This window comes from Carassius gibelio, chromosome B18 (genome assembly GCF_023724105.1).
Source record: "Carassius gibelio isolate Cgi1373 ecotype wild population from Czech Republic chromosome B18, carGib1.2-hapl.c, whole genome shotgun sequence".
NCBI classification, from domain to species: Eukaryota; Metazoa; Chordata; class Actinopteri; order Cypriniformes; family Cyprinidae; genus Carassius; species Carassius gibelio.
The window spans coordinates 16,447,791-16,474,696 of record NC_068413.1 but is presented as its reverse complement, the minus strand read 5'-3'; the positions used below and the strand labels follow the sequence as shown (position 1 = coordinate 16,474,696).

General features: G+C 40.8%; 2 protein-coding genes across 4 annotated transcripts in view; one reads left to right on the top strand and one right to left on the bottom strand.

The window, feature by feature from the left end:
• Nucleotides 1-1,176: 1,176 nt before the first annotated feature.
• LOC127977703 (suppressor of tumorigenicity 7 protein homolog) lies at nt 1,177-25,131 on the bottom strand. Of its 3 annotated transcripts, none has more exons than XM_052582713.1 (16): nt 25,007-25,131; nt 23,391-23,540; nt 21,151-21,233; nt 18,914-19,073; nt 15,212-15,266; nt 15,015-15,130; nt 14,845-14,920; nt 14,470-14,624; nt 14,052-14,149; nt 13,599-13,713; nt 9,238-9,310; nt 5,712-5,814; nt 5,485-5,635; nt 4,387-4,479; nt 2,909-3,051; nt 1,177-1,465 (listed from the first exon to the last, which is right to left on the bottom strand). In XM_052582713.1, exons 2-16 carry the CDS (start codon nt 23,410-23,412, stop codon nt 1,370-1,372), a joined length of 1,539 nt encoding a protein of 512 aa, XP_052438673.1. In that variant the 5' UTR covers nt 23,413-23,540; nt 25,007-25,131; the 3' UTR covers nt 1,177-1,369. The 3 variants fall into 3 exon arrangements, with proteins under 3 accessions (XP_052438673.1, XP_052438674.1, XP_052438675.1); XM_052582714.1 differs by having other exon boundaries at nt 2,909-3,048; XM_052582715.1 differs by lacking the exon at nt 25,007-25,131 and adding an exon at nt 21,381-22,379 and having other exon boundaries at nt 23,391-23,536.
• An 811-nt stretch (nt 25,132-25,942) lies between these two features.
• Nucleotides 25,943-26,906, top strand: part of LOC127977473 (liprin-alpha-1-like) — a 35,619-nt gene continuing 34,655 nt past the window's right edge. Inside the window, 1 exon segment of the mRNA XM_052582343.1 lies at nt 25,943-26,759. The gene's annotated coding sequence lies outside the window, so the exon portion shown is untranslated.

Sequence of the window (26,906 nt, the reverse complement as noted above, 5' to 3'; positions counted from 1 at the left end):
GTGGGATGCAGGGGATCTCACTCTGCTGAGACAGGCCAAAAGGTAGCAACTCATCCAACAGGGCTGGCCTACACTGACGCACTGGCACTGGTGGAGGTGAAGGAGCCCGGACACTGGGCACTGGTGGAGTCTGCGCCAGTTCTACCAGCTGCACCAGTGCATATGATACAATAAAGTGTGAATGCCGTAATAAGGTTATTTTGTCCCCACTGCCACAGGAAATGATTGCCTTAATAAATGCACTTGGACAAATGATAATGATAATGAGGATAAAATAAAAATCAATCTTAGAAACGAAACAATAATTAAATTCAAATACATTACTTTTAAAATCAAACTTGGAAACAAAACAATCGATTCACAATTTTTAACAAATACACGCATAACTTTATGTGACAGCGTGGATTCGAACCTGTGATTTCCTGAATTTCTCGCGCTTCTCTTCCCCCCTTCTTATACAGACAATTGTTCCCCAGCTTCAGCACCGTCACTCTGTCTGTTCTTCTGCTGAAATCAGCTGCAAACTACATCAATCTGCTGTGACCATCACAACTCTCATGAAGCAGAAGACTCACCTCTCACATGAAGTTAACATTTCCTACAGTAAAAGAAAAAAAGTGCTAGACACTGACATGGTGACTCTTCATGTCTTCTTCAAAGAGCATTAATTATACATCTGAAAATTGGTGTCGATTTTCCGGCTAAATTATGCTACTTTTATACTGTTGCCCCAGGTTTTTTTAGTCATAAGAATTCGAGAATTCATAGACTGCAAAACATAATAATAACAAAATAATAAAATAAATAAAGGTAGCGATAACACCTCGCCCCCTGAATGCGATTGGGCGGGTTTTGTAATGCAGACCTAGCAACCCTGTTTATAAATGAGGTTATCTTTTTGTTTTTGTAGCCTAGTGTTGCTTCCATGTGAACAGCATTCACTGATAAGCCACATGATGCTTTGTGATTGGGGTGTGATAGCGACACCCAGTGTTCAGATTACACATTTCATGATCTCTTAATAATAAACCAAATAATAAAAAATAAGTAAAAATCTTGCAAATCAAACAATGACATTATGCTGCTTTTTTAGACAATTTTTCCAATTTGATAACAGAGAACGTCACATCGGAGAAGATGATTGTCTCGTATGGACTTCAAAAATGGAGACGTCTGTTTTGCAGTAGTACAGAAATTGATTTATTTTTTCTTTATATACCCATGTTGTCTAAAAGTTTTCAACAGAAAGATTTACAGGAGATTGAGAGGGAAATCAATTCCTTCAGCGTTTGATGTGGTTGTGTTTCTGTCTTCTGGGCACTTCTGAAGAACTTGGCACCTCAGTCAATAATAATGCATGTCCGTGAGATCAGATCCGCGTGAGCTGGTGCCACAGACTCGAGGGAAGAATACTCTCCACCTTCTCCATGATGAAGCTCAGCGGAGCGAACAGGGTGCTCAGGAACTGATGGACGAGACACAAACAAGTGAGATATCTGCAGTCTGAATACTCATCTCAGACAAAATAGACAAAAACATAATGAAAAGATTCATATAAAAACAAACAAAAATACATTTTGCTACAAATTAGCATGTTGGGGGTAACACATTACAGTTAACATGAGTTACTTTACCCAAGTAACTAGTAAGGTAACATTACGGTTTCATTTAGAGGTAAATATCCGAGTTACTTTTTCAAGTAAATAACTCCAGTAACTTTGTTTCCATGTGTTGAGTGACAGCTCTGGTGTTGCCATGGAGACAGACATCAGGAGTAACATCAGAGTGTTGTGTGTGAACATGATCTTACTGTAGTTCTGGACTAAATATAAACGTGTGGTTACTCATCTCACTGAACAAAACACACTCAGTGTTCCTCAAAAACAATACAAAATAATTAAATATGTTAAATAACACAAATATCATGTATTTAATCACATATTATTAACCAGTGTCTTTGCTGTTAACCTTCGATGATCCAATTCAACCTTACTAATGAGCAAAAATAACATGTTTTATTTATTTATTTTATTCCTTTAGAGTGTTAAACTGTCTTCTCTTGCATCCAATTCTTCATGTAAACCAGATCAGCAGCATAACCTCTACTATACAGAAGTCAATTTGCCAAAAATAGTAACATATATAATCACAAGATAACTTTTTTTGTTATAATAAAAACAAACAAGAAGAGAAAAGGTAATGTAACACATTACTTTTCATAAAAAGTAACTAATAGCACAATTTGTTACTTCTTTAGGGATTAACACAATATTGTAATGCGTTACTTTTAAAAGCAGCTTTCCCCAACACTGCTAGTGAGGGATTCATCTTCAGCGAGCAGAAACATGCAGTGATCTAATACAAATCCATTCAGAGGTTAAGACTACAACACTGATCAAACTGTGAAAGTGAAGAGATGAACCGGTTTAATATGGAGACGTCCAGAGAATTCAGTCGAGAACGAGAACTCAAGGCTTTAGTCGATTTGTTCAAGTATGATGGACTACCTTTGATTATTTTTAATCTGGCTACATGTGCATTTTATAGCTAATTCTTTTCTGAAAAACAGTTTCACAGTATAACAAACTATAAGGCAATGGGGTAAGATGTGCCACCACCAGCTGATTACGTTTCAGCAGAAATTAGACACTAGTCTCTATGAAAACGCAATGTTAGAGATAAACCTGGTCATATTTTCTAAAGATGAATCTTTCAGCACTACGTGAAGAATGTACATTTCAAACACAAATATGAGCATGATGAGTTATCTTTAAAAAACCTGATGTTTGGCCAATCCCTGCATGTCAGTGTTTTTCAAATGATTCTTCATCAGAGCTGATGAGACTCAATAGATGCTGATGAAAATGAAAGTCTTCCACGGTGGTGTGTTTGTCTGTGTGATACTCACGGCTTTAGCAAACACTCCCATGAGCTCCGGGAACTGATGCGTGAGGAGCGCCAGCATCGCTGTGAACGAGCAGAGACCCGCCGTGAACAGGATGAAGAACGGCAGCTCCTTCTTGGGATACACTGACACCTCGTGAAACACTGCTGACACACACACACACACACACACACACACACAGTCAGGGTTAACTACTGCTGCTCCAGAAGAGAAGCGCCTCAGTGATCACACAGCTTCATGTTGTGTATGTTTATTACTTTGGGCTTGACAGCTGTGCTGGATATTAAAATAACAGCAGATGGGTTTGGAGACTGGCGTCAGGAATTACTCAAGCACTCTTTTAACCCTGTGATGCCTGACACAGTGTTCAGTAAGTTACTCTAAAAAAAGTGATTAATTACTAGTTAACAGTGTGATTAGATTACTGTACAAATCACTCTCTCCAAAAAGTATTCTACATCTTATATCAGCCTTAACAAGTTAATGATACGAGGATAGATATGAAATGGCTCTTTTAGTTACTACATATACTATTCTGGTCACTCTTTAGATTACATTCCAATTCCCACAATTAACTAATCATTAACCATTACTATTGCATCAATATATTCCTAATTACTGCTTTTAAGAATTGGGTAGGATTTAGAATTTAGAATAAGGTCTTGCAGTATTAATTAATATGTGCTTTTTAAGTATTAATTAACAGCCAATATCCAGTAATATTCATGTTAATAGTAAGGACTGGACACTAAAGTGTTACCAGTATTCTTATTAACTCACCAAAGTATTTAAAGTATGCATTTAAAGGTTTGACGTTAAATCCACTACTGTATAGTACATAACTGTTCTACAGTCTACACACAGTATTACATTCTAATACAAATTAATTCCCTATTTTATTTTTTTTAAGGGAAAAGATATTAAACTACAGTAAGTAATTACTCAATAATTAGTTACACCCAACACTGGCCTGATATACCAGACAATAGTCAGAGAGTAGCATCTCAATCTTCAGTCAGTCTATCTTTGCAGTGATGTGTGTCAGTGAGATGAGATGTAGATGATCCGCACATATAACACAGTGATGGAGAGCTGGAGAAATCAAGGCTCCTCAGAAGATGTGAGATGTTCTGGAGGCTTGTGAAGATCATTCCTCCGCTGAGGAACAGTGAAAGTAAAGCTTCTGGAAACAAACGCTCCTCAGAAGATCCTGAGGATCAGATTTGAGACTCTAAAACATGATTGATGGAGAATCAAGTAAAGCTGAGCTGCTTCAGTCCAGAAAGAGTTCATCTGGAGATATTACTGACCTTTTTCTGACCTTTACTTGTTCACAATCAGGAGAGATCTGACACCAGAATCAGCAGCTGAACATTTGTATAACTGTACTGAAAGGCCTAATATACTAATATCTGGATGCTGCAGATGACAGAAACAAGCCCAAGCTTCATCTACAGGAGAGGTGCAGGAAAATCTCTTACTTGGTAGCAGTTCTCTGTCCGCTGTCTCTGTACAGACTGGATACGGATAGAAGAGGTGGCCTTTCTCCAGAGGATACGGGATCATCCTGAAAGCTGAAGCATCAGGCCATCCACAATCAGCTTTCAACACAAAGAATGAGCTGAAAAATTCTGTTTTTCTGATATTCACTAGAACACTTTAAACTTTTATATTTAAAAAAGTTTGCTTCTTAAAAGTCATAAGAAATAAAGGCATTTATTAATAATGAATACCATGATGAAGGCGACGCACAGTAATTACACTTAGAAAAATAACTTTCCGTAGCATATAAAGTGCTACAGACATAAATGTGACTCGACTACACCAAACTGTTATCAACAAACCTTACAGATTTCCATATCATTGCAAAATGAATAAACCCCAACATGAAACTACTATAAATATACCCTATTTTATCCACATACATAACATACACTCACACAGCATACAATACAGCAAATCTCAACGGCCAGATGGTTTATATGATCTTCATATTTAAACTATACTATTATCCAGGATAGGAAAATAGCTGGCAGAGATGCAACTATTATTTATTAATGTGTGTGTGTGTGTGTGTGTGTGTGTATATATATATATATATATATATATATATATATATATATATATATATATATATATATATATATTTATTTATTTTTTTTATTTTTTTTTTAAATCTGGAATCTGAGGGTGCAAAAAAATCTAAATATTGAGAAAATCACCTTTAAATTTGTCCAAATAAAGTTCTTAACAATGCATATTACTAATCATAAATGAAGTTCTGATATATTAATGGTAGGAAATGTACAAACTATCTTCATGGAGCATGATCTTTACTTAATATCCTAATGATTTTTGGCATAAAAGAGAAATGTATAATTTTGACCCATACAATGTATTGTTGTCTATTGCTCCAAATATACCTGTGCTACTAATGACTGTTTCTGTGCTGCAGGGACATATTTGATCATAACACAGTACCATGCAATGCTGTGGACTGCCTTAACACGGCAGAATAATAAATCAGACAGAAGTGTGGCGTCTCTGATGTTTTTCAGAGCTGATGGTCTCTCACTCACTTCCCTCCCAGGTGCAGTGCAGCAGGTTGAGAGCTCCCTCCACACGCTTCCAGTGCTGCAGGTGGAAGAAGGTGTAGGCGATGGCTTCACTGTCTCCACGCTTCAGGATGTGCTCCGGAGGCAGAATCAAGCTCTTCATCTCTAAGAGGTACTGCGGAGAGAACGAGAGGCAGGTTACGGCTGAGCAGGAGGAGCAGGAGGATGATGAAGATGATGATGATGCTCACTTTTGGTACGTGTGGGTTGAACTCCACCGCTCTGTGTATGGCTTCTACTGCGTTCATTTCTGCTGTGCTCAAACCTCTGCGAGACGCCGCCTCTGGAGAAAACCTGCAGACGAGCCACACCAGACACTGTTTAGAGCTGTAGCCATACAATAACATGACGGTTCGGCGTGCTTTTTTTAATGAACAATGATTTACCAAACAAATTGCTCGTTTTTTAAATAAATTCAATTATACCTAAAATTCTCTTAGGGATAAAAATCTACCTCAATTTATGTTCTAACTATAGGGAGCCCTTTTATATTACTATAAGAATACAGTTAACAATTTATTTTTAATTACTATTTATTTTATATATAATAATTGAGCCTGAGCCAACGAGAGCAGGGGCGGAAGATGGCTCATCTGTGGATTACCCGGTAATGAACACTGGAATGGAACAGATTACGAGACTGATGATCAGCATAACGGAGGCTCTGATAGCTACAGCAGGACATAAGCTCAAGAACTGCATTTGTGGTTGGACAAAGGTTACTTCCACCCAAGGCCTGAAAATACACCAGTACAAAAAAGGGTGCCTAAAGAAGGGTCAACAGGGAAGTCACATCGACAGCTATTTTTTGAGAAACAGGCCGAGTCAGTTGACAGAAGTTCAGTGGCAGGACACATACCACAGTCTGCAGGACATCGACACCCCTGCCCTAGACGAGGAACAACATTGCACAAGAGGGCAACCTGAACCCAACCCATCACGACCAACAGCAGAGAAGAAGACCCAGGGGTGAAGGTCATTAGTCAAGTGCAACAAGACGATGTGGAAGGAGGCCAACACCGATCTCTGCAACATGCTGGGAGGGATCAGAGGCACAGCCATGAAAAAGTTGGATAGGATGGGCAATCTTATCTATGCCTACAGAGTGGAACGATTTGGAGTGGTTGAAGGCAAATGAGCTACTCCTTCAATCCCCACCAAGTCCAACACTGAGGAGAGCTGAAAACATCCTGAGGAAGGGCAGAAGGAATGAGCAAACAAGATCATGCTTCTACAAAGGTCCCTTCAAATTTGTGAAGAGTCTATTCACAAAGAAGAAGAGCGGAATTCTCTCAGTGTTAAATGCCGACCTGGAAGAACATCTGAAAAACACCAGGAAAAAGTTATACTCCCACCTGACATGCCACCAGTCAACCCACCAGAGCATGAGCTGGATAACAATCCACCCACGTGGAGTGGGGTAGAACAAACCGTGTGTAGAGCAAGAGCCGCATCATCTCCAGGTCCCAATGGAGTTCCATATAGACTCTACAAAATGCTCCAGATGTCCTGCTATTCCTCTGGAAACTGATGAGAGTTGTATGGCAAAAGAAGGAGATACCAAAATCCTGGCGGAGAGCCGGAGGGATCCTTATCCCCAAGGAAAAGGACTCGTCATCGGGCATTTCCGACAGATCAGCCTTCTAAACGTAGAGGAAAAAATCTTTTTCAGCATGGTCCCTCACAGGCTGGCAGGATACCTGCAAAGAAACAACTTGATTGACACGTCAATCCAGAAAATAGGCATTTCAGGCTTCTCCGGTTGTTTAGAACATGCTAGTGTCATCTGGCATCAGATCCAGGTCACCAAAAAGGAGGGAACAGATCTTCATGTGGTGTTCCTGGATCTTGCGAATGCCATTGGCTCAGTCCCTCACAACCTCCTGTGGAGAGCCTTTGACTACTTTAGAGTCCCAGTAGCTCTCACAACTCTTGTCAAGGCCTACTTCCAGGACCTCCAACTCTGTGTGACAACAGCAGAGTACAAAACAGCTGGGAAAGACCTGGAAGTGGGAATCATGGCAGGCTGCACCATCTCCCCACAGGCCTTCACCCTGGCCATGGAGGTCATCATTTGGGCCTCTAGATGGACAGATGGCGGACAGCAAATAAGACCTGGGCTGAGGCTGCCACCGGTCAGAGCCTACATGGATGACCTCACAACTCTCACCACGACCAAGGTTTGCACTGTACGACTATTAAGAAAGCTCCAGGAAAACACTGAGCGGGCTCGCATGAAGATCCAGCCTGAGCAAGTCCAGAAGCATCTCCATCTTCAAGGGGAAGCTGTCAGACCACCGCTTTTACACTGGCGAGGAACCCATCCTTTCTCCGAGAAGCCAGTAAAGAGCCTAGGTCGGTGGTATGATGCCTCCCTTGAAGACAAAGAGCAAGTAGAGAAGCTTAGGAAGGAGGTAGCCAGTGGCCTGGAGAACACTGACAGAACCCTGCTTCCTGTCAAGCTGAAGCTCTGGTGCATGCAGTATGGACTACTTCCACATCTCCTGTGGCCACTAACCCTCTATGAAGTCCCGCTCTTGAAGGTGGAGAAGCTGGAGAGACTGGTCAGCTCATATGTAAGGAACTTGGACTTGGGGCCAGTACACCAGTGTGGAACAAGGCCTCTCCATCTCAGAGACGCAAGATGGTGGTCCAGGAGGTGCGTTGGGAGGAGGAAACAAGAAGCTGCACCCAAGCTGTGGCACAGGCAAAGCAAGGGCAGTGGATGGCATGGGAAGGAGTGGAGAAGAGGAAGATCTGGAAAGAGCTGTGGGAGATGGAGGCATTCAGGTGTCCTACCTTCTCACGCAAACCTAACACAATGGCATGCCAAAGACCCCACGTGCCCTTTATTCCCAAGTCTTGCAACACATATCTTAGTGGGATGCAAGACCTGCCTCACCCAAGGCCATTACACCTGGCGGCACAACCAGGTGCTAAAGTGTCTTGCAGCAGTGTTGGAAAGTCGACGGACAAGCTTGAAAATCGCAGCCACCAACCTGCGACCAGACCTTATTCTGTGGTCAGCTTCACTCCAGCTTGACTACATAATCGAAACTCACTGATCCCTGGGAGGGTGCAGTGGAGGAGGCCTATGAACGGAAAAAGTTGAGGTATGCTGAACTTGCAACCGATGCGCAACAACAAGGCTGGAATGTGAAAATACTCCCAGTGGAAGTAGGCTGCAGAGGGTCCGTAGCCACCTCATCATCCAGGCTATTCAGGGAGATGGGAGTGCGAGGAAAGGCTCACTGGCAGGCAGTCAAAGACTGCCAGTGGCTATGGGTGAAGATAAAAAAGGCTCCGCCTGGGTCTTCACGTGAGTTGATGGCACCTAGGGAGTTAACCTGGGATGCTGGCATTCACTGCTGAACCCTCTGGAGGTGTCGTGGACCTATCAGCAAAACACAAAGGAAGGAGGGCGCCCACTTGACAAACCAAAGGGTGCCATCACTCAATCGACCATCCCACGGAGTCTCATCGGAGCCTCAAGTATGCATTAAATGTCTAATTGTTGTTGAAATATATTCAATTAGACAGTGGCTGTCATTACATTTTATTTTAATAGTCCACTGTAGTCATTCTACTAACACCATAAGTGACTTTGTAACTACATCTCAACTAACTCCGATTAGACTCTTAGGTTAGGGTTAGTAGAATAAGTTGATGTACTCACAGTTATTTATTAATATTGAGAATGTGTTGATAGAGACTCACTTGTCAGACACAGCTCTGGCCTTCAGCAGTGCTGCTGTGTAGCAGATAGTTGCAGACTTTGGCAAACTAATGTCTGTGGATGAGAACAAACAAGAGTGTCTGATGATAGGAACACAAGTGCTGTACACTCCTCCCAGACGGCTCTTCTGCTCAAACTAGGGCTGTGGCGTTCGGAGGGATTATTAGCACCAATAATTCACAACGTACAAATTATACCTTAAATGTCATTCAGTGCATTAAAATTAAGACAATATGAAGTCCTCGAAGACGGAAAGCAATTTTATAAGTTAAATGATAGAGATAAATGTTTCATCATACATCTCATCTCTTCATGTTTTATCCCAATATTTTAAATCAGCTGACACTGTTTGTAACAGAGGAAGCAAGGTTATTATAGTTTTGCATCTTTACATTCACTTTAAAGTTTAGCAGATTAAACAGATCACTTCCATGGCACAGACCAAAGTAAGACTTAATTTAACCTTAGCGACACAAACATCTAGAGACAAAAAATTAAAGCCTGCTGAGATGGTCAAAGTATACAAATAAACACCAAAATAAAGCAGCCATGCATTTTTACTCCATAAATCTAAATAAGTTGTGCTTACATTTTCATAAAAACAATTAACTGAATGATAAATGTGTGTTGTGATATTTAATTTGAAAATAAATGTAATTTGTTTATATTAGATATCTTTTATCATATTTAACCATAATCATGATACTGTTTGCTAAATAGTAAGGCATGGCCAAAGCCAGTGAAAGTACTTATTTACCTGTTTGGAAGCCCTTAGTTAGGCGTGGCCAGCTGACTTCAATAACAAATCCTCAGACAAGTATAAAATTGGTTTGTTTCATTGTGGTAGCCCTTGACCGACGAGTGTAAAGAGCATCGACTCTACCTGCACGACTCCAATGAGTAAGGACGACGACAAGGCACTTGAGTATTGCTTTTCATCCCATTCTTTACTTTTTATACAGCTTGTTCTCAAATACTAATTTAGGTCAATTGTACTCAATATGTACTTTCAAATCTCTACTTCCTCTTTTCTTCTCTGTCCTCCTCCCCCTCCTCCTTCATCAACTCTTACAGCCAATGACTTTGCAGTTTTCTTCACAAATAAGGCAAAAATCATCAGTGACCAATCCTCCACACCGCAGACTGATGCTAATTTCACAATGACCAATGAACACTCTCTCTCCTCCTTCTCTCCACTCTCAGAGATGGACGTTTCCAAAATTATCCTGTCCAATCATCCTACTACTTGTCCACTTGATCTGATCCCCACTCACATCCTTCAAGAGATCTCTTCTTCAGTCATACCTTCGCTTACTCACATTGTCAACTCCTCTCTTCACTCTGGAACATTTCCCTCAGCATTTAAGCAGGCTCGGGTAAGCCCACTGCTGAAGAAACCATCTCTAAATCCAGCACTTTTAGAAAACTACAGACCGGTCTCCTTTCTTCCATGTATTGCAAAGACACTTGAGTGAGCTGTTCAACCAGCTCTCTATGTTCCTTCTATGTACCTCCTGGACAGCAACCAATCTGGCTTCAAAAGCATCCACTCAACTGAGACTGCCCTGCTCTCGGTTACTGAAGCCCTCCGACTAGCAAGAGCAGCTTCAAAATCCTCGGTACTCATCTTACTGGACCTGTGTACTGGTTTTGACACTGTTAATCACCAGATTCTTCTGTTCACCCTCAGAAAGATGGGCATTTCTGGAATTGCACTCCTGTGGTTTAAGTCCTACCTCTCAGATAGATCCTTCAGGGTGTCTTGGAGTGGTGAAGTTTCTAAGTCTCAACTTCTTGCTACTGGGGTTCCTCAAGGCTCAGTACTTGGACCACTTCTCTTCTCCATCTACATGACATCATTAAGATCTGTCATTCAGAAGCATGGCTTTTCTTATCACTGCTACGCTGATGACACCCAACTCTACTTCTCATTCCAACCAGATGACCCAACAGTAGATGCTTGCATTTCAGCCTGTCTGAGTGACATTTCTAGCTGGATGAATGACCATCACCTCCAGCTCAACCTTAATAAGACAGAACTGCTGGTGGTTCCAGCTAACCCATCGTTTCATCATAACTTCTCTATACAGCTGGGTTTGTCAACCATTCCTGTCAGAGTAAGGCACCCAACTTCTTGTCCAAGCTCTTGTTCTCTCCGGACTGGACTATTGTAATGCTCTCCTGGCTCTTCCTGCATGTACTATCAAGCCTCTGCAATTGATCCAGAATGCAGCAGCGAGGGTTATCTTCAATGAGCCAAAAAAAGCTCACATTACTCCACTCCTCATCAGGTAGCACTGGCTACCAGTAGCTGCGTACATCAAATTCAAGGTACTGATGATTGCCTACAAGACGACCACTGTCACGGCACCAACATACCTAAACTCACTAATTCAATCTTATGTGCCTTCCAGAAGTTTGCGCTCACTCTCACGGGACCTTTTCCTGGACTGTGCCCAGCTGGTGGAATGACCTCCCGGTCTCAATTCGTACAGCGGAGTCTTAACTCAGCTGTATGAAGAATTTCAGTCAGGTTTCAGGCCCCACCATAGCACTGAAACTGCACTTGTTAAAATTACAAATGACCTGCTTCTTGCGTCAGATCAAGGCTGCATCTCATTGCTAGTTTTACTTGATCTTAGTGCTGTGTTCGACACCATAGATCATGACATACTCATAGATCGATTACAAAACTAAACAGGTATTCAAGGGCAGGCTCTAAGACGGTTTAGATCCTACCTGTCTGATAGCTTCCATTTTGTTTACTTAAATGGGGAGTCATCTCATTTATCACCAGTAAAATATGGAGTGCCACAAGGATCCGTCCTAGGTCCCCTTCTATTTTCAATATACATGTTGCCCCTTGGAAATATTATTAGAAAATACGGGATTAGTTTCCACTGTTATGCTGATGATACTCGGCTATATATCTCAACGAGACCAGATGAAACTTCTAAATTATCTAAGATAATGGAGTGTGTTAAAAATGTCAAGATTGGATGACCAATAATTTTCTCCTATTAAATTCGGATAAGACAGAGATATTAATTATTTGGAACAAAAAACACTACACAGAATCTTGTAGATTACAGTTTGCAACTAGATGGATGTACTGTTACTTCCTCTACAGTCAGAAATCTGGGTGTTATATTAGACAGCAATTTGTCTTTTGAAAATCATATTTCCCATGTTACAAAAACTGCATTCTTCAATCTTAGAAACATTGCTAAGATACGAAACATGTTATCTTTTTAAACATGTTTAGCCCCTGCGTACCTAACTAGCCTTCCACCACATTACAACCAATCACGCTCCCTAAGGTCACAAAACGCTGGACTTTTGGTAGTTCCTAGGATAGCAAAGTCCACTAAAGGAGGTAAAGCTTTTTCACATTCGGCTCCCAAACTCTGGAATAGCCTTCCTGATAATGTTCAGGGTTCACACACACTTTCTCTGTTTAAATCTAGATTAAAAACGCATCTCTTTCGCCAAGCATTCAAATAATGTATCTCTTAAATTGTGACTGCAGTTGCATTTGAACAAATGCACATTCTTATTCTTTAGCTTGGGTTAAACTAATTAATTTTACTTTGTTGGAACAGCAGCTACGCTAATTATGTCTCCATTTGTCTCTCTGTTTTGCCACGGGATTTACATCCCTGGTAACTAGGATTTACACAAGCTCCAGTCTGGATCCAGAACACCTGAGAAGAGATGATACTCCCCATCAGAGGACCCCAGATGATGCTGACCCTGAATCAACAAACAGAACTAACAAATATTGCTACAAGTTTGACTGCATCATATAATAATTGCTGTCAATAATGTTCATCATCTGGTTGACTACGTCTTGTATTAATTTTTCTGAAAAATCCTGTCATATGCAAACAAACTGACAGTCACCACTTATAAGCTACTACTAAATATTGTAGAAACGTTATTTTCTGTAAAGTTCCGTAAAAAGCGCAATACAAATAAACTTGAATTAAATTTACTTATTTTCAAAAAACATCTAAAGAATAATCTTTTTTCACCAGCACTTGACCAACTAATACTATAATTACCTTTTCTATTCTATTCTATTCTATTCAAATACATAGCTACATGTTCTGTACTAGACTAACTGAGACTTGTCATGGCACTATATTGTTGTTGTTCTCTTGTTGGTCTGATTGCTTGTATTATTCTAATTTGTAAGTCGCTTTGGATAAAACCGTCTGCTAAATGATTAAATGTAAATGGATATGTGTGGTGTGTGTGAGAGATTGTGTGCGGTTGTGTGTGTGTGTGTGTGTGTGTGTGTGTGTGTGTGTGTGTGTGGATAGATCTGTGGTGCTCGTACCGTCATACTTGGCCAGCACGGCCTGGACGTCGGCGTAGTTCTGCAGCTCCAGAAGAGACTCCAGCAGGTTCTCGTGGATGTTGAACATGCTGAGCAGAGGAAACTCCTTCATTAACTGCAGGAAACACAAGAACAGCTCATATTTTCCAGCTCTGGAAACTTCTGCGGCTCATTAGCAAGGTGTATAAGACAGATGGTCTACACACAACTGTTTTTTACATGCACAAAACGTATGAATTCAGTGATGTCAGGCCATTGAATTAGCGAAAGATAATGCACATGGTTTCAATCATAACTGCATCATCAGCTGTGCACAATTCTCAATAATTCAACGGGCTATAGAATAACAGCACAGTCGCTCATGCTCATATACCACTAGCAGTTTGCTGATTGCATTACTAATAAAAATGAGGCTTTGTTTCTTTTGTGTGTCAGGAGTCAAAGGTCACTCACGTCTCGCATCATCTTGACAGCTTCCCGTGTGCGGCCGAGCTTTCTGGAGCACATAGCGAGTCTTCTCTTGATATAGACTAACACGTTTGTGTCTCTTCCTGTGAAAAACACACACACACGTTTGCACATTCATTTCATTCAGTGTAACTTTGACTAGCTACTTCTGTTTTAACATTCACTCATCTACTGACACGTTGTGCTGCTCGTCGCAGGAGAAAGACAAACTACAGAGATGCTGGAGGATCAGCTGCACTCCACTGGATGTGTATCAGAAACATTGCTACACAGCACAATAACTACACATAGAATATACAGTTTCTAGATTATAAAAACCATTACACCTATGGGATGAACACACTTTACACAAAAACAAACATAACAAACGTGTGTGTGTGTGTGTGTGTGTGTGTGTACTCACTGTGCTGGGCTTCATACTGTGCTCCGTGATGCTGTAGTTGTTGGCTGCGTCGGTAGCAGCTCTCTCCGATCTTTAGCGCCTGTTTGAAGAGTTTCTCTGCCTCCACGATCGTCGTGGCCTCTTCCTCAGCGAGGAGAATATACGCCGTCGCACAGCTACAACACACACAACACATTCAACACTAAACACTCCTGACCATTAAACACATTTACACTGACAGCACGGGACAACAACCAAGAATTAAACATGCTGAGAGAACATTACTACAGTATGTACATATTTCACAAGCTACAGGAAATGTCTGAAGTAATGTGTGTGGATTCATCGATCAGTGAATGAGTGAGCTCACGTCTGTCAGCACAGAAACACACTCACTCCTCCAGATCCAGAGCTTCATGAGCGGCCGTGATCCGAGCCTGAGGATTCCTCTCTCTCCAGGCCTTCTGCATTACTGCCAGCACACACACACACACACACACACACACACTCATAAACAGGTTCTCCAGACACTGCTCTGGATGTTGATGGTAAAGCGGTGCTCTTACTGGCGTCTGCAGGCCGCAGGTGATCAGAATCACAGGTGAAGAAGGTCTGATGATCTTGTGCCGACAGATTCATGTCGTAGTATGTGAGCGGCTCTCTTCCCGTCACCCACGTGTACCTGCGGCAAACACATTCACATCTGCATCTCAATTATCATCAAAACAAGAAAGAAATCAGCCCTGATGGGACGTTCACTCACCGGTTATATTCAGCTCCTCTGAAAAGATTGAGAGGATTTCGCCAAACCTTACACTCTAAACACAAACACACACACACAAAACATTAGCAAATACACATTATATCTCAGACTATATCTGAGTTTACCTAGTAAGCGACTGACTAACAGCTAACCACAGTGTGTTAAAGAGGTCATGACATCTATTACTGATATAAGAGGTCTTTGTTCCATCTAATCATCCTGCAAGTTGCATGGCTTTAATGCCCTCCTCATTATAAACAAAGCATTTATTTAATCAAGCTCTAAAAACGGCTTGTTTGGATCCTAGGTGCAGGGTGACATCACCTGGACACAAACATTTGCATTAACACACCTGCAGAGCAAGACATCCACCCACTGTGTGTGTGTGTGTGAGTGTGTGTGCGCGCGCGTGCGTGTGAGTGTGGGCACGTTTTTGTGACATAACAGGACACAACTCTGTATAATGACATGGGTATGACACAGGTATTACAAGGAGAGGGTGACCAAAGCCCCTTTCACACTGCACGTCGGACCCGCAATATTACCGGAACATTGCCGGGTCGCCTTCTGTGTGAAAGCAACATTGTGGGATTCGACCCGGGACGAGCGCTGTGTGAACAAAGCCAGATCTAATTCCGTGTCGAAGTGATGACGCGCGTTATCGCGCGACTCTTTTACCAGCCGTTTTGAAGAAAGATCAACGTTCGCAACGAAAACACATGTGTAAACTGTAATGAAGCAGAGATCAGTTAGTTCCTCACTTTCCGCGCTGACACACAGATCGTTTGCTTGCTTCAGTGAAAGTGTAACGTGTCTAGCGTTGTCGACTCGTACATTACACGTCACGCGCTGATGTCACGTGTCGTTACGGGATCTTCACGGGTTTTGTGTGAAAGCACGCACATATACCGGTAATCACTGGCAGTGTGAAAGTGCCAAATCTAGCGACCAGGGAACAATTGCAGGAACACTTTACCATATATTGTATTTGCCGGAATAGCAGTGTGAAAGGGGCTTTATGAGGACATAACCCATGTCCCCATTTTTCAAAACACTTATAAATCATACAGAATGAGTTTTTTTGAGAAAGTAAAAATGCACAAAGTTTCCTGTGAGGGTTAGGGTTAGGTGTAGGGTTGGTGAAGGGACATAGAATATACAGTTTCTACAGAATAACAACCATTACACCTATGGGATGAACACACTTTACACAAAAACAAACATGAGTGTGTGTGTGTGTGTGTGTGCTTGTGTGTGTGAGGGTCAGAAAGAGGGTTGAAAATAACCCTTTTTTCACATATTTTGTTTAGTATTTTTGTGCCAAAACCTTTATTAACGTTATATGTCAAACTCAAGGAACACATTAGGACTGCAGGACTGTTAGGAGAGGTGGAGGTGTAGCTGCTCTACTTAAAGATGTCTATCAATGCAAGCGTCATTTGGTCAGTACTTGTCTTTCGAATATCTAGGGATTGTGCTGAAAGGTGCTCCACGCATTCTGTTTATTATTATTTACAGGCCTCCAAAATACTCTCCAACCTTTGTTGAAGAGGTCACAGAAATGTTATCCATGATTTCCTCAGAGTTTGACTGTTTTGCTATTGCAGGGGATTTTAATATTCAAATAGATAATGCAGAAAACAAAACTACAAAAGAAATGATAACGGTTTTAAACACTTTTGACCTGACTCAGCATGTGCATGGACCCACACACCAAGGTGGACACACTCTGGATCTAATCATCAGTAGGGGTCTAAACATTTCATCCATTGTTATTAAGGACGTAGCACTATCTGATCACTTCTGTATTTTCTTTGATATATTGATCTCTGCTACCACTGAATCTAGATCTGTCTCTGTCAGAAGGAGATGCATAAATGAGAACACAAGTGTACTATTTATGGAGGCTATATCTTTTAACACCAATCATTTCTGCAGACTCTGTTGATATTCTCCTTGATTCCTTCAACTCAAAAGTTAAGAATGTTATTGATGATATTGCTCCAGTAATAGTCAGTAAGAAACCAAACAGACAGAAATCAGTTTGGAGAAGATCAACAGCAGTTCAGACTATGAAAAGACAATGCAGAAAAGCAGAGCAGATGTGGAGGAAGACAAAACTTGAAATTCACTATACTAGAACCAGTCAGTAAGAAATACCAAGGTGTGGCGAGTGGGGCGGGGCCGAGAGGCGTGGGAACGAGGAGTGAGGCCAGGTGTAGTGATTGGAGATGAGCTGCACCTGCGCCCCACCGCTAGTATCGATTCCCACGTAGGAGATGGAAGGAAATAAAACTGGAAGCGACTATAGTGAAGGACGAGAGAGGACCAGGCCTGGGACATTATTTTATGTTTTGGCTTTTATTTGTGCGCGTCAGTCGCCGTGAGGGGCTGACGCGCTGTTTTGTGTTTATTTTGAATATTAAAATTATGTTTTGATTGTGCGCCGGTTCCCGTCTCCTTCTTCCGGATTATTAGGAAGTTCCTATCGTTACGTTATGTGCCGCCATGGACGCTCGAGGCGGTGGGCTGGAGCGAGTTGCCGGGGATGGGCGAGCTCGCTGCCGGCCGCCCACGATATGGAGGGGCTGCTGCCATCCGTGAGGGAGCGGAGGAGTCGGCGCCGTTCGCCAGGGGGCCGGAGCCTGCCGCCTCTGTGACGGAATCCGGAGGGGCAGGGAACGGGGGACTCCTGCCGCTGCCCAAAATCGGAGGAGCCGTCGGCGTCCACTGGGCGGCGGAGGAGTGTCGTGCCGTCCGCCGAGGGCCGTCCAGTGCCACCGCCGGGCACCGCGGAGGAGATCACCCAGCCGGTGGAGGGCCGAGCAGCAGTGCGTCTGGGAACCGAAATTTTTTATTTTTTTTTTCCTTTCTCCCCTCTCTCGTCCCTGTCGCTCCTCCTTCCATCTCCTTTTCTCTCGCCTCGTCTGTCCTACCCCCAGGTTCCCGCAGGTCCCTTGAGCGGTCCCCCCCGGAGGGAAGGGGGGGGGGGGGAGTAGAGCGCAGTCTCGAGGGTACCCCCCCGGCCTGCGAGGGGCGATGGGGGTATGTGGCGAATGGGGCGGGGCCGAGAGGCGTGGGAACGAGGAGTGAGGCCAGGTGTAGTGATTGGAGATGAGCTACACCTGCGCCCCACCGCCGGTATCGAGTCCCACGTAGGAGATGGAAGGATATAAAACTGGAGCGACTATAGTGAAGGACGAGAGAGGACCAGGCCTGGGACATTATTTTGTTTTGGCTTTTATTTGTGCGCGTCAGTTGCCGTGAGGGGCTGACGCGCTGTTTTGTGTTTATTTTGAATATTAAAATTATGTTTTGATTGGGTTCACACAAAACAAGAGGAGTCCTCCTTTAGTTACTATGCCCCCCCCCCCCCCCCCGCAGTTGGAATCAGCTTCCAGAAGAGATCAGATGTGCTAAAACACTAGTCACATTTAAATCTAGACTTAAAACTCATCTGTTTAGCTGTGCATTTATTAAATGTCCAAACTGATTGCACTGTTTTTTTTTTCCTTCTTTAATTGTTGTGATAATTTTTTATGATTATTTTACACTCTTTTAAGTAAAGTACTTTAATTTACCATTGTGTATGAAATGTACTATATTAATAAACTTGCCATGCCTTGTAAAATAATAGATAATCCATGTCATGAGCTCTTAACTGACAGTAAGGCTGGTGTTGTCCAGTCGTGTGTTCCTGACCTGACACAGTCTGTCGGCTGGAGTCGGTGTCTCCATCACTGCTGCTGGAGCTGTTGGGCGAGCTGTGGTCAACTCCACCTAACAGAGGACGCAGATGACTGACAGACACCTGCTCGATGAAGGACATGCCATACTTCCTGAAGTACCACCACTCGAAGATCTGCAGCACAGAGACACACGCCCTTTATCATCATCATCATTACCATCACCATCATCATCATCATCATCATCATCATCATCACCATCATCATCATCACCATCATCCCCATCACCATCACCACCATCAACACCATCATCATCATTACCATTATCACCATCACCATCATCATCATCATCATCATCATCATCATCATTACCATCACCATCATCATCATCCTCACCATCACCACCATCATCATCCTCACCATCATCACCATCACCACCATCATCATCATCCTCACCATCATCACCATCACCATCATCACCAGCATCATTATCATCATCATCATCACCATCATCATCCTCACCATCATCACCAGCATCATTATCATCATCCTCACCATCATCATCATCATCATCACCATCATCACCAGCATCCTCAACATCATCACCATCATCACCACCATCATCATCATTACCATCACCATCATCATCACCATCATCATCACCATCATCATCACCATAATCATCATCATCACCACCATCATCATCATTACCACCACAATCACCATCATCATCATCATCCTCACCATCATCATCATTACCATCATCATCATCAAGGGTCTGAACAATAATAATACATTCAGCTGCTTCTCTCAATAACTAATTCAATGTCTTTAATATTTCTAACTTCTAACTAATATAACCTACAGAGCGCCTTTTATTGACAGAATCTATTTGGTTATTAAAATACAAGGAAGAGATTAAACTAAATTAAATAATACTATAGTTGTTTTGAAAAATACTATAGTAAAATGTATCAAACTGTATATATTATAGTATTTACAACAATTTGTTATTGAATGCTACAGCATACTGTAGTGATAACTATAGTGAACTGATAATAAATACTAGGGCTGGGTCAAAAAAATAAAAATAAAAATAGATATCTCGATATATTATCGATTCACATTTTTACGAAACTATATAAATTCGTAAATCCCAAGAATGGATTAGTCGAGCCTGTTTTCAGTTAATGGATGGAAAACATTAATGGGCACTTCCCATCCAATAAATCACAATAAGCATTGTACTTTGGTACTTTTAATATGAATCAAAGTCTCAAATTACAAATTATGTCTATGTATTGCAGTATTCAAACAATAAATGCAGTTTTGGAGCCGTTTAATGTGAAGTGACAGATCGCTGTAATGTCACACTGAACTGATCGTCTCCTCCTTTAATACTAGTTATAGCACAAAATAAACATGACTAAAACTCCGAAGGTAAGTTAAAAAAAAAGAGTACAACTTTATAATCCATATCCTGTCCCATGTAATCCCTCGATCAGCATTCCAGCCGTGCAAAGACCTCAATATAACGCTTTCACCGCAGAAACAAACATATTCGGGACCATAAACTCATTAATCAGAAATACACGCACCAAATAACATATTCAATATAATATACTGTTCTTCAATCTTTTATTTTTGTTTGAATAAATCCATCAAGTTTTTATGACAGCCCCCATTATGAAGTGAAGTTTACAACTGAAACAGACATATTATGTAATTGTAACTTTATTTTATTTTTTTTACTTCATAAACGTGTAATTTTAACAAATCAATCAATTTTAACCTTCAATTTTTAGTAATGTTGCACCAACGGACTCTCATGTATATTTTACAGCATTAGTAGATAGATTTTATTCCTGATATAAATCCTAAATAATCAATATTGAATTGAAGTGCAAGTTTGTGAATGTGAACCAAATCAAGTCCGCAAATTTGTGTCAAAATGCAGCCCTATTAAATACATTAGTATACTTTAGTTTTTACTACAGTAAACTGCATTGTGTTGTAGTATAATATACTCTTTAGTTCTAGAAAACTTAGTTCAGTACTGGGTAAACTAATTTGTTTATATTATCATAGTTGTTTAATTACCACAGTAACTATAGGATAACCACAACACATTAATTCAAGAACTTCACTATAGTATTTACTATAAAGTACTACAGTATATATATATAGTATAGTTCAAAAACACTGTAGTATTATTTCACGTGGGAGTGTTTGCCAGCAGTGAATCAATCTCACCAGTATGAGTCCAGAGATGAGGGATGAGGTGCCCGTCAGCGCCACGTAAAACTTAGGGGTCAAAGTGTTGAGGAACATGCTCACTGCAGAGAAAACGGCGAAACAGAGGAGTTTAGACCGAAGACAGTGACATCACAGACCACAGACACCAGACAGACATCAGGACCAATGAGAAATGAGCTCTGACAGGAACACTGAATCAGCTTTCACATCACTCATCTAATGCTCACCACAGCCTGCTGAGGTCACGCTCACCACATCACTTCCTGTTTTACTGATGACAATAAATACCACTAGCCAGAAAACAACACGTGTACCAGACCCATTGGCCTGTGAGGATATCAGCTGATCTGTCGAGACGAACACTTCCTGTCACAGCAGACCAGTGATCCTGAAATCTGTCCAGATCTAAAGAAGACATGAAGTCAGTGAGACCAGGGAACAGCGCCTCACCATTAACCCTTTCCTCTGTCAAAACACATATGTATTGTGCATCCTGTCCAGTGCTGTCCTACAAACAATATGCAATCATTTGTGCTATACATTACACACTAAACATGAACTAAACTGACATTACATGAAACAAATGATGGCTTACCTGTTTAAAGTAGAAGCTAAATCACTCATTTGAAAATAATAATAATAAAATTTAAAAAAGTACTAAATAAGAACTCAGTCATCAGAACCGCAATCATGCATTCAATGTCTAGCAAAACGTTTCTTTTTTTTTTTTTTTTTTTTTTTAAACCTATATAAACGTTAGATCAAGCGGATTGATTGTTTTTCATTAATGTGTTAATAACCATCTGAAGAAGATCCCATCCTTCTGTCATCGTTCACTCTTTCTTCTATTCTGTTCTTTCTTCTTTCTTCCGGAAAACTGCTGTTTTTGTGTCCTAACACTGAACGCTGATGGACATCACTGTACAGACAAACGCAGTCGAGTCATTCTTCAGAATATCTTCTCTGATGTTCCGCAGATGAAAGAGAGTCTCTTGGTTTTGGAAAGGCATGATGGGATGTGTTTCTCTCCGTCGAACACACGGCGGGCATCTGACCGCAGCTGCACTCATTCATTCAGAGGAGAGCCACTCCAGCACAGACACACCATTCATGAAGACCACAGTCTGACCGGTCCAGACACCAGACACCGCTCACTTCAGGAGGACACGCGGTCAGTAAGAATGATTTCTGAGGATAATGTGACACTGAAGACTGGAGGAATGATGCTGAAAATACAGCGGAGCATCACAGAAATACATTACACTTTAACTTGAAAACAGCTATTTGAAATTGTAATAATATTGCACAATTCTGACTGTATTTGATCAAATAGATGAAGCCCTGGTGAGCAGAAGAGACTTAAATAAAGTTCAAAGCCTGTGGATGGTGTGTTTTCATCATGCTGTATTATCAGTGTCCTGCAGCACAGAGGAGTCATCAGTGTCACAGACGGATATTTGGAGAAATACACAACAAAACACTGTATGAGTCACAATTATACATTTCTCTTTTATGACAAAAATCATTAGGATATTAAGTAAAGATCATGTTCCGTGAAGATATTTAGTTGATGTTCTACTGTAAATATATCAAAACTTAATTTTTGATTAGTAATATGCATTGTTAAAAACTTCATTTGAACAACTTTAAAGATGATTTTCTCAATATTTAGATTTTTTTGCTCCCTCAGATTCCAGATTTTCAAATAGTTGTATCTCAGACAAATATTGTCCTCCGAACAAACCACACATCACTGGAGAGATGATTTATTCAGCTTCAGATGATGTATACATCTCAGTTTGGAAATACTGACCCTTACGACTGGTTTGAGTTTGAGGGTCACATAACTCAAAAGTGCTCTGTTAAACAGCCCCATGCTTTCACTGGATGATGTTTATGAGGCTAGCGCTCCGTTCATCACTAGTGCTGATTCTCAGATCAGGACCACAGTTCAGACAAGTCTGACCCTAGTTTACTTCTCAATCACAACTCAATCATATTAAAACAGAGCATCAGCCACACACAAACACACACATCTCTACAGGAGCGCTCGTGAAGTGTTGCTACAGTGTGATGATAACAGCGTTCAGAAGAAGTGCAGTGAAGCAGGCCTCACACTGGCCGAGCGAAGCTAACAGAGAGAGAAGAGCAGACGATCAGCTGTGTTTCTGTCAGAGCCTGGCCTTCACACACACACACACACACACACACACAGGATGAGGAGGATGGGTACTCACACGAGGACTCGCTGCCGAACATGTCTGATCCAGGATCTGTGACGAGAGAGAGAGGGGAGGGGGGGGGGCATCCACACACAATACAGTCCACCGCTCCAGATGCTGATCCTCCTGCTGCATGAGAGCAGCTCTCCAGCGCCGAGACCCCACCTGGAGCGACACACAGCCTCAGCAAACACTCAGAGACGTCACCAACCAACAGAGGAGGAACTGACCAATCACAGCACGCTCTCTGTGTCTGAAACACAGACACACACACACACACAGACACACACACACACATACACAGAGACACACAAACACACTCTCTCTCTCACACACACACACACACACACACACACACACACAGAGACACACACACACTCTCTCTCACTCACACACACACACACATACACAGAGACACACACACTCTCTCTCTCTCACACACACACACACACACACACACTCTCTCTCTCACACACACACACACACACACACACACACACACACACACACACACTAGATGAGTGATGTAAAGCAGTAGAGCGTGCAGTTACACATCACTACACTAGTGTTTCCTGATCATTCATGCTTCTTTGTTCACAAAACATTCAACCTTTTATATTTAAACCACGTCAAATTCTACAAAAGTTTTATTTGATTCAGAAACTAACATTAAATAACATTAATACATAAATGCAAAAAAAAATGTTGTTCTTTGTTTGTCTGTGGCGAGTCCATTATAAAGACATTAAAACACAAGTCACATTCTTAGGCTTCTCCTTTTAATAAATTTAATATCAAAATATACAAATAATTATTCATTTACAAACACTTTGTTGTATGGAGTTCCAGGTTTTCTAACTAACCTTGACTTGACACAGAATAAAAGAAACAGTAAAATGTTGATGTGATTGTACAAGCAGCATTTCTGAAAGAGTGACTCGATCAAAAACATCATCGTGTCATGATGATAACTTCAGCATTAATATCATCACACATCAAACATCTGCTTCACATGTTCACTACATCACTCATATATCTATATATATCTCTATTTGTCCAGACAATGAAAGTCCACTAAAACATTCTTCAGAATCTCTTCTTTTACAAAATAAAGTAAATCACATGGGTTTGATTCATAAGTATGAGTATGATTGAACATGTTTAGATGAAGGATGACTTTAATATAGCAGAAATGAAAGCATCATGCACTGGCTTTAGTCTCACTTCTGCTCAGATAGGACTCATTTATTACACAATTACACAAACCGCTCACATCATTTCTCACGTATTCACTTTAAACTAGCTGAATAACAATCAATAATAATAATAATAATAATAATAATAATAATAATAAAACGAGGTCTTTACTGACACGTGTCGTCTTGTTATTCAGGAACTCGTTTGATCCAATTACTTCTCTAACTTATTAATCAATTGTTTATAAAAATACAGCACGCTTAATAACGCTCTAATAATCGCAGATATGAGTTTACAAGCACAGTTAGCATTGCTAACACAACAACAACAGCTCAAGTTCACAAAGCGTGAGAGAGACAATATAATCACAGGATTATGAGCTGCATTGCGTGATTTATCTGTGTATTCTCGTGTCCATCATGTTTTTGTTTTACCTGCAGTCTGATGATGATCGCTCGATCACAAAACAGCAGCAGAAGAAAGAAACACAGCAGACATGACACACGGTGAAGACACGCCCACTCACTATACACCCCGCCTTCATAAACACAGGCCCCGCCCACCGGCACTGAACCACATTCATGCAAGTGTAGTATTTTTTATGTATTTTATTCAGTTACTGGGAAGTGCCGTGTTTTTAAACATATTGTTGAGGTTAGTCTGAGTCTATTGTTTTGTCAAATTTGTAATTCATGAAAAAAGCACAGTAACTGCAGGAGGCGTTTTACAAGGTTTTATATCCTGTCTTTATTTTAAAGTGGTATTTCTTTTCTTACCAAAAGAGAATCAAATGGCTTTTAAACACCGTGTTTGTCTGTTTGAATCAGTAAACCTGCAAACTCAAACTCTGTGGAAATAGCCTGAGGTCACTGTTTTTATTCGATTTTATTTTCTATTAAACATTATTCGGATCCATTGTACTCGTCCCTTTGTCCACTTTGTTATAAATCTGGAAAAATGTAATGTAAAAAATAAACATAGGTATGACTAGTTACACATATTTCTGGTTAAGTGTCAATTTATTTTGATTAGTTTGATTGTTAATTAATAAACAAATAATAAAATAATAAAATAAATGATTAGAAATGAAACATATTGCACAAAGGTAAATAATGTAACTTTCATTATTAAAATCAAGACAATCTAGGCTCAACAACAATCCAGAGATAGTTCAGGAAGTTTAGACAGAAATTCCTTAAAATCGTCTACATTTACGCATGTAATGTTTGCATCAAGTAAATAAACCAAAACTATTACATTGATGATAATGTTATAACACAGAATGAGTGCATCACTGTGAGCATAGGGTTTATCATTAAAGAGCACATGATCTTTTCTTGGGGATTTGTGTATGTGTATGGCGTCGCCAGTCGTGACGTCAGCGCGTCCTAACCTCTCGCGAGCGCAGGAAACTGGAGCAGCGACAAACTCTCGCTGGGAATTTTGTTTTAACTGCTTTTTTTTCTTTCTTTCTTTATTTTTTCTTTTCTCCTGCATTAATTGTTGTTTTTCGATCTCAGCCCTTCCGTCGGGAGACTTTTCTCGCGGGCAGTGTTGTTTAAGGAACGCTTCGTGTTTTTAAAGTGGTCGATTCGTACTTTTATCCCGGTGTTTTTCCTCATGGATCGGATGGTGACGCGTCAGAATAATTCACTCTTTTAAACCCGTTTCGTTAATTTATATTTTAATATTACAACACGTCATCAAACCTCGGCTTTAAATGTTTATTTTAAAGGCTAAAGTTGATTGATTCCTGCGCTTACATGATGATAATTTTGACTCCTCTTACTTTAGCTGCTAATGCTAAGTAGCGCAGGCCGCTATTGGAGTTTATTTATAAATATTTATACGAGTGTATTGGTATTTCTATAATTATATGTATTTGTGAGTGTATGAATGAAAATGAGAATCTGACGGAGGTCTTTGATTGATCAGTGATGTCTTCTCCATCACTGTAGACTCAGATCTCTAGAAATGAGTGATGTTTATCACTCATTATAAAGTCCTCGTCTGTTTTCTTTACTTTTTCGCTTATTCTAAGTCAGATATAATTTTTATTTACTCATGTCGTGAAGTTTAATGGCTTGACGAACAATTTTTTGTCATAGTTGATATTTTAAATGTGTTAGCTGTGACTGAACTGGACACAGTTGAAAAGAGGAGAAACAAACACAGCTCAGAATCAAGGTAAATACACACCTGTACTGATCTACTGTCTGTTACTGATCTACTGTCTGTTACTGATCTGATCTTCTGTCTGTTACTGATCTGATCTTCTGTCTGTTACTGGTCTGATCTTCTGTGTGTTACTGGTCTGATCTTCTGTGTGTTACT

Coding starts and splice junctions, on each gene's coding strand:
- LOC127977703 (XM_052582713.1), bottom strand. CDS start 23,412: ATGTTCGGCAGCGAGTCCTCGT. Junction 13,714..14,051: donor CTGTCAAGATGATGCGAGAC/GTGAGTGACCTT, acceptor TGTTTCCTGCAG/TTAATGAAGGAGTTTCCTCT. Junction 1,466..2,908: donor TGGGAGTGTTTGCTAAAGCC/GTGAGTATCACA, acceptor CTCGTCCATCAG/TTCCTGAGCACCCTGTTCGC.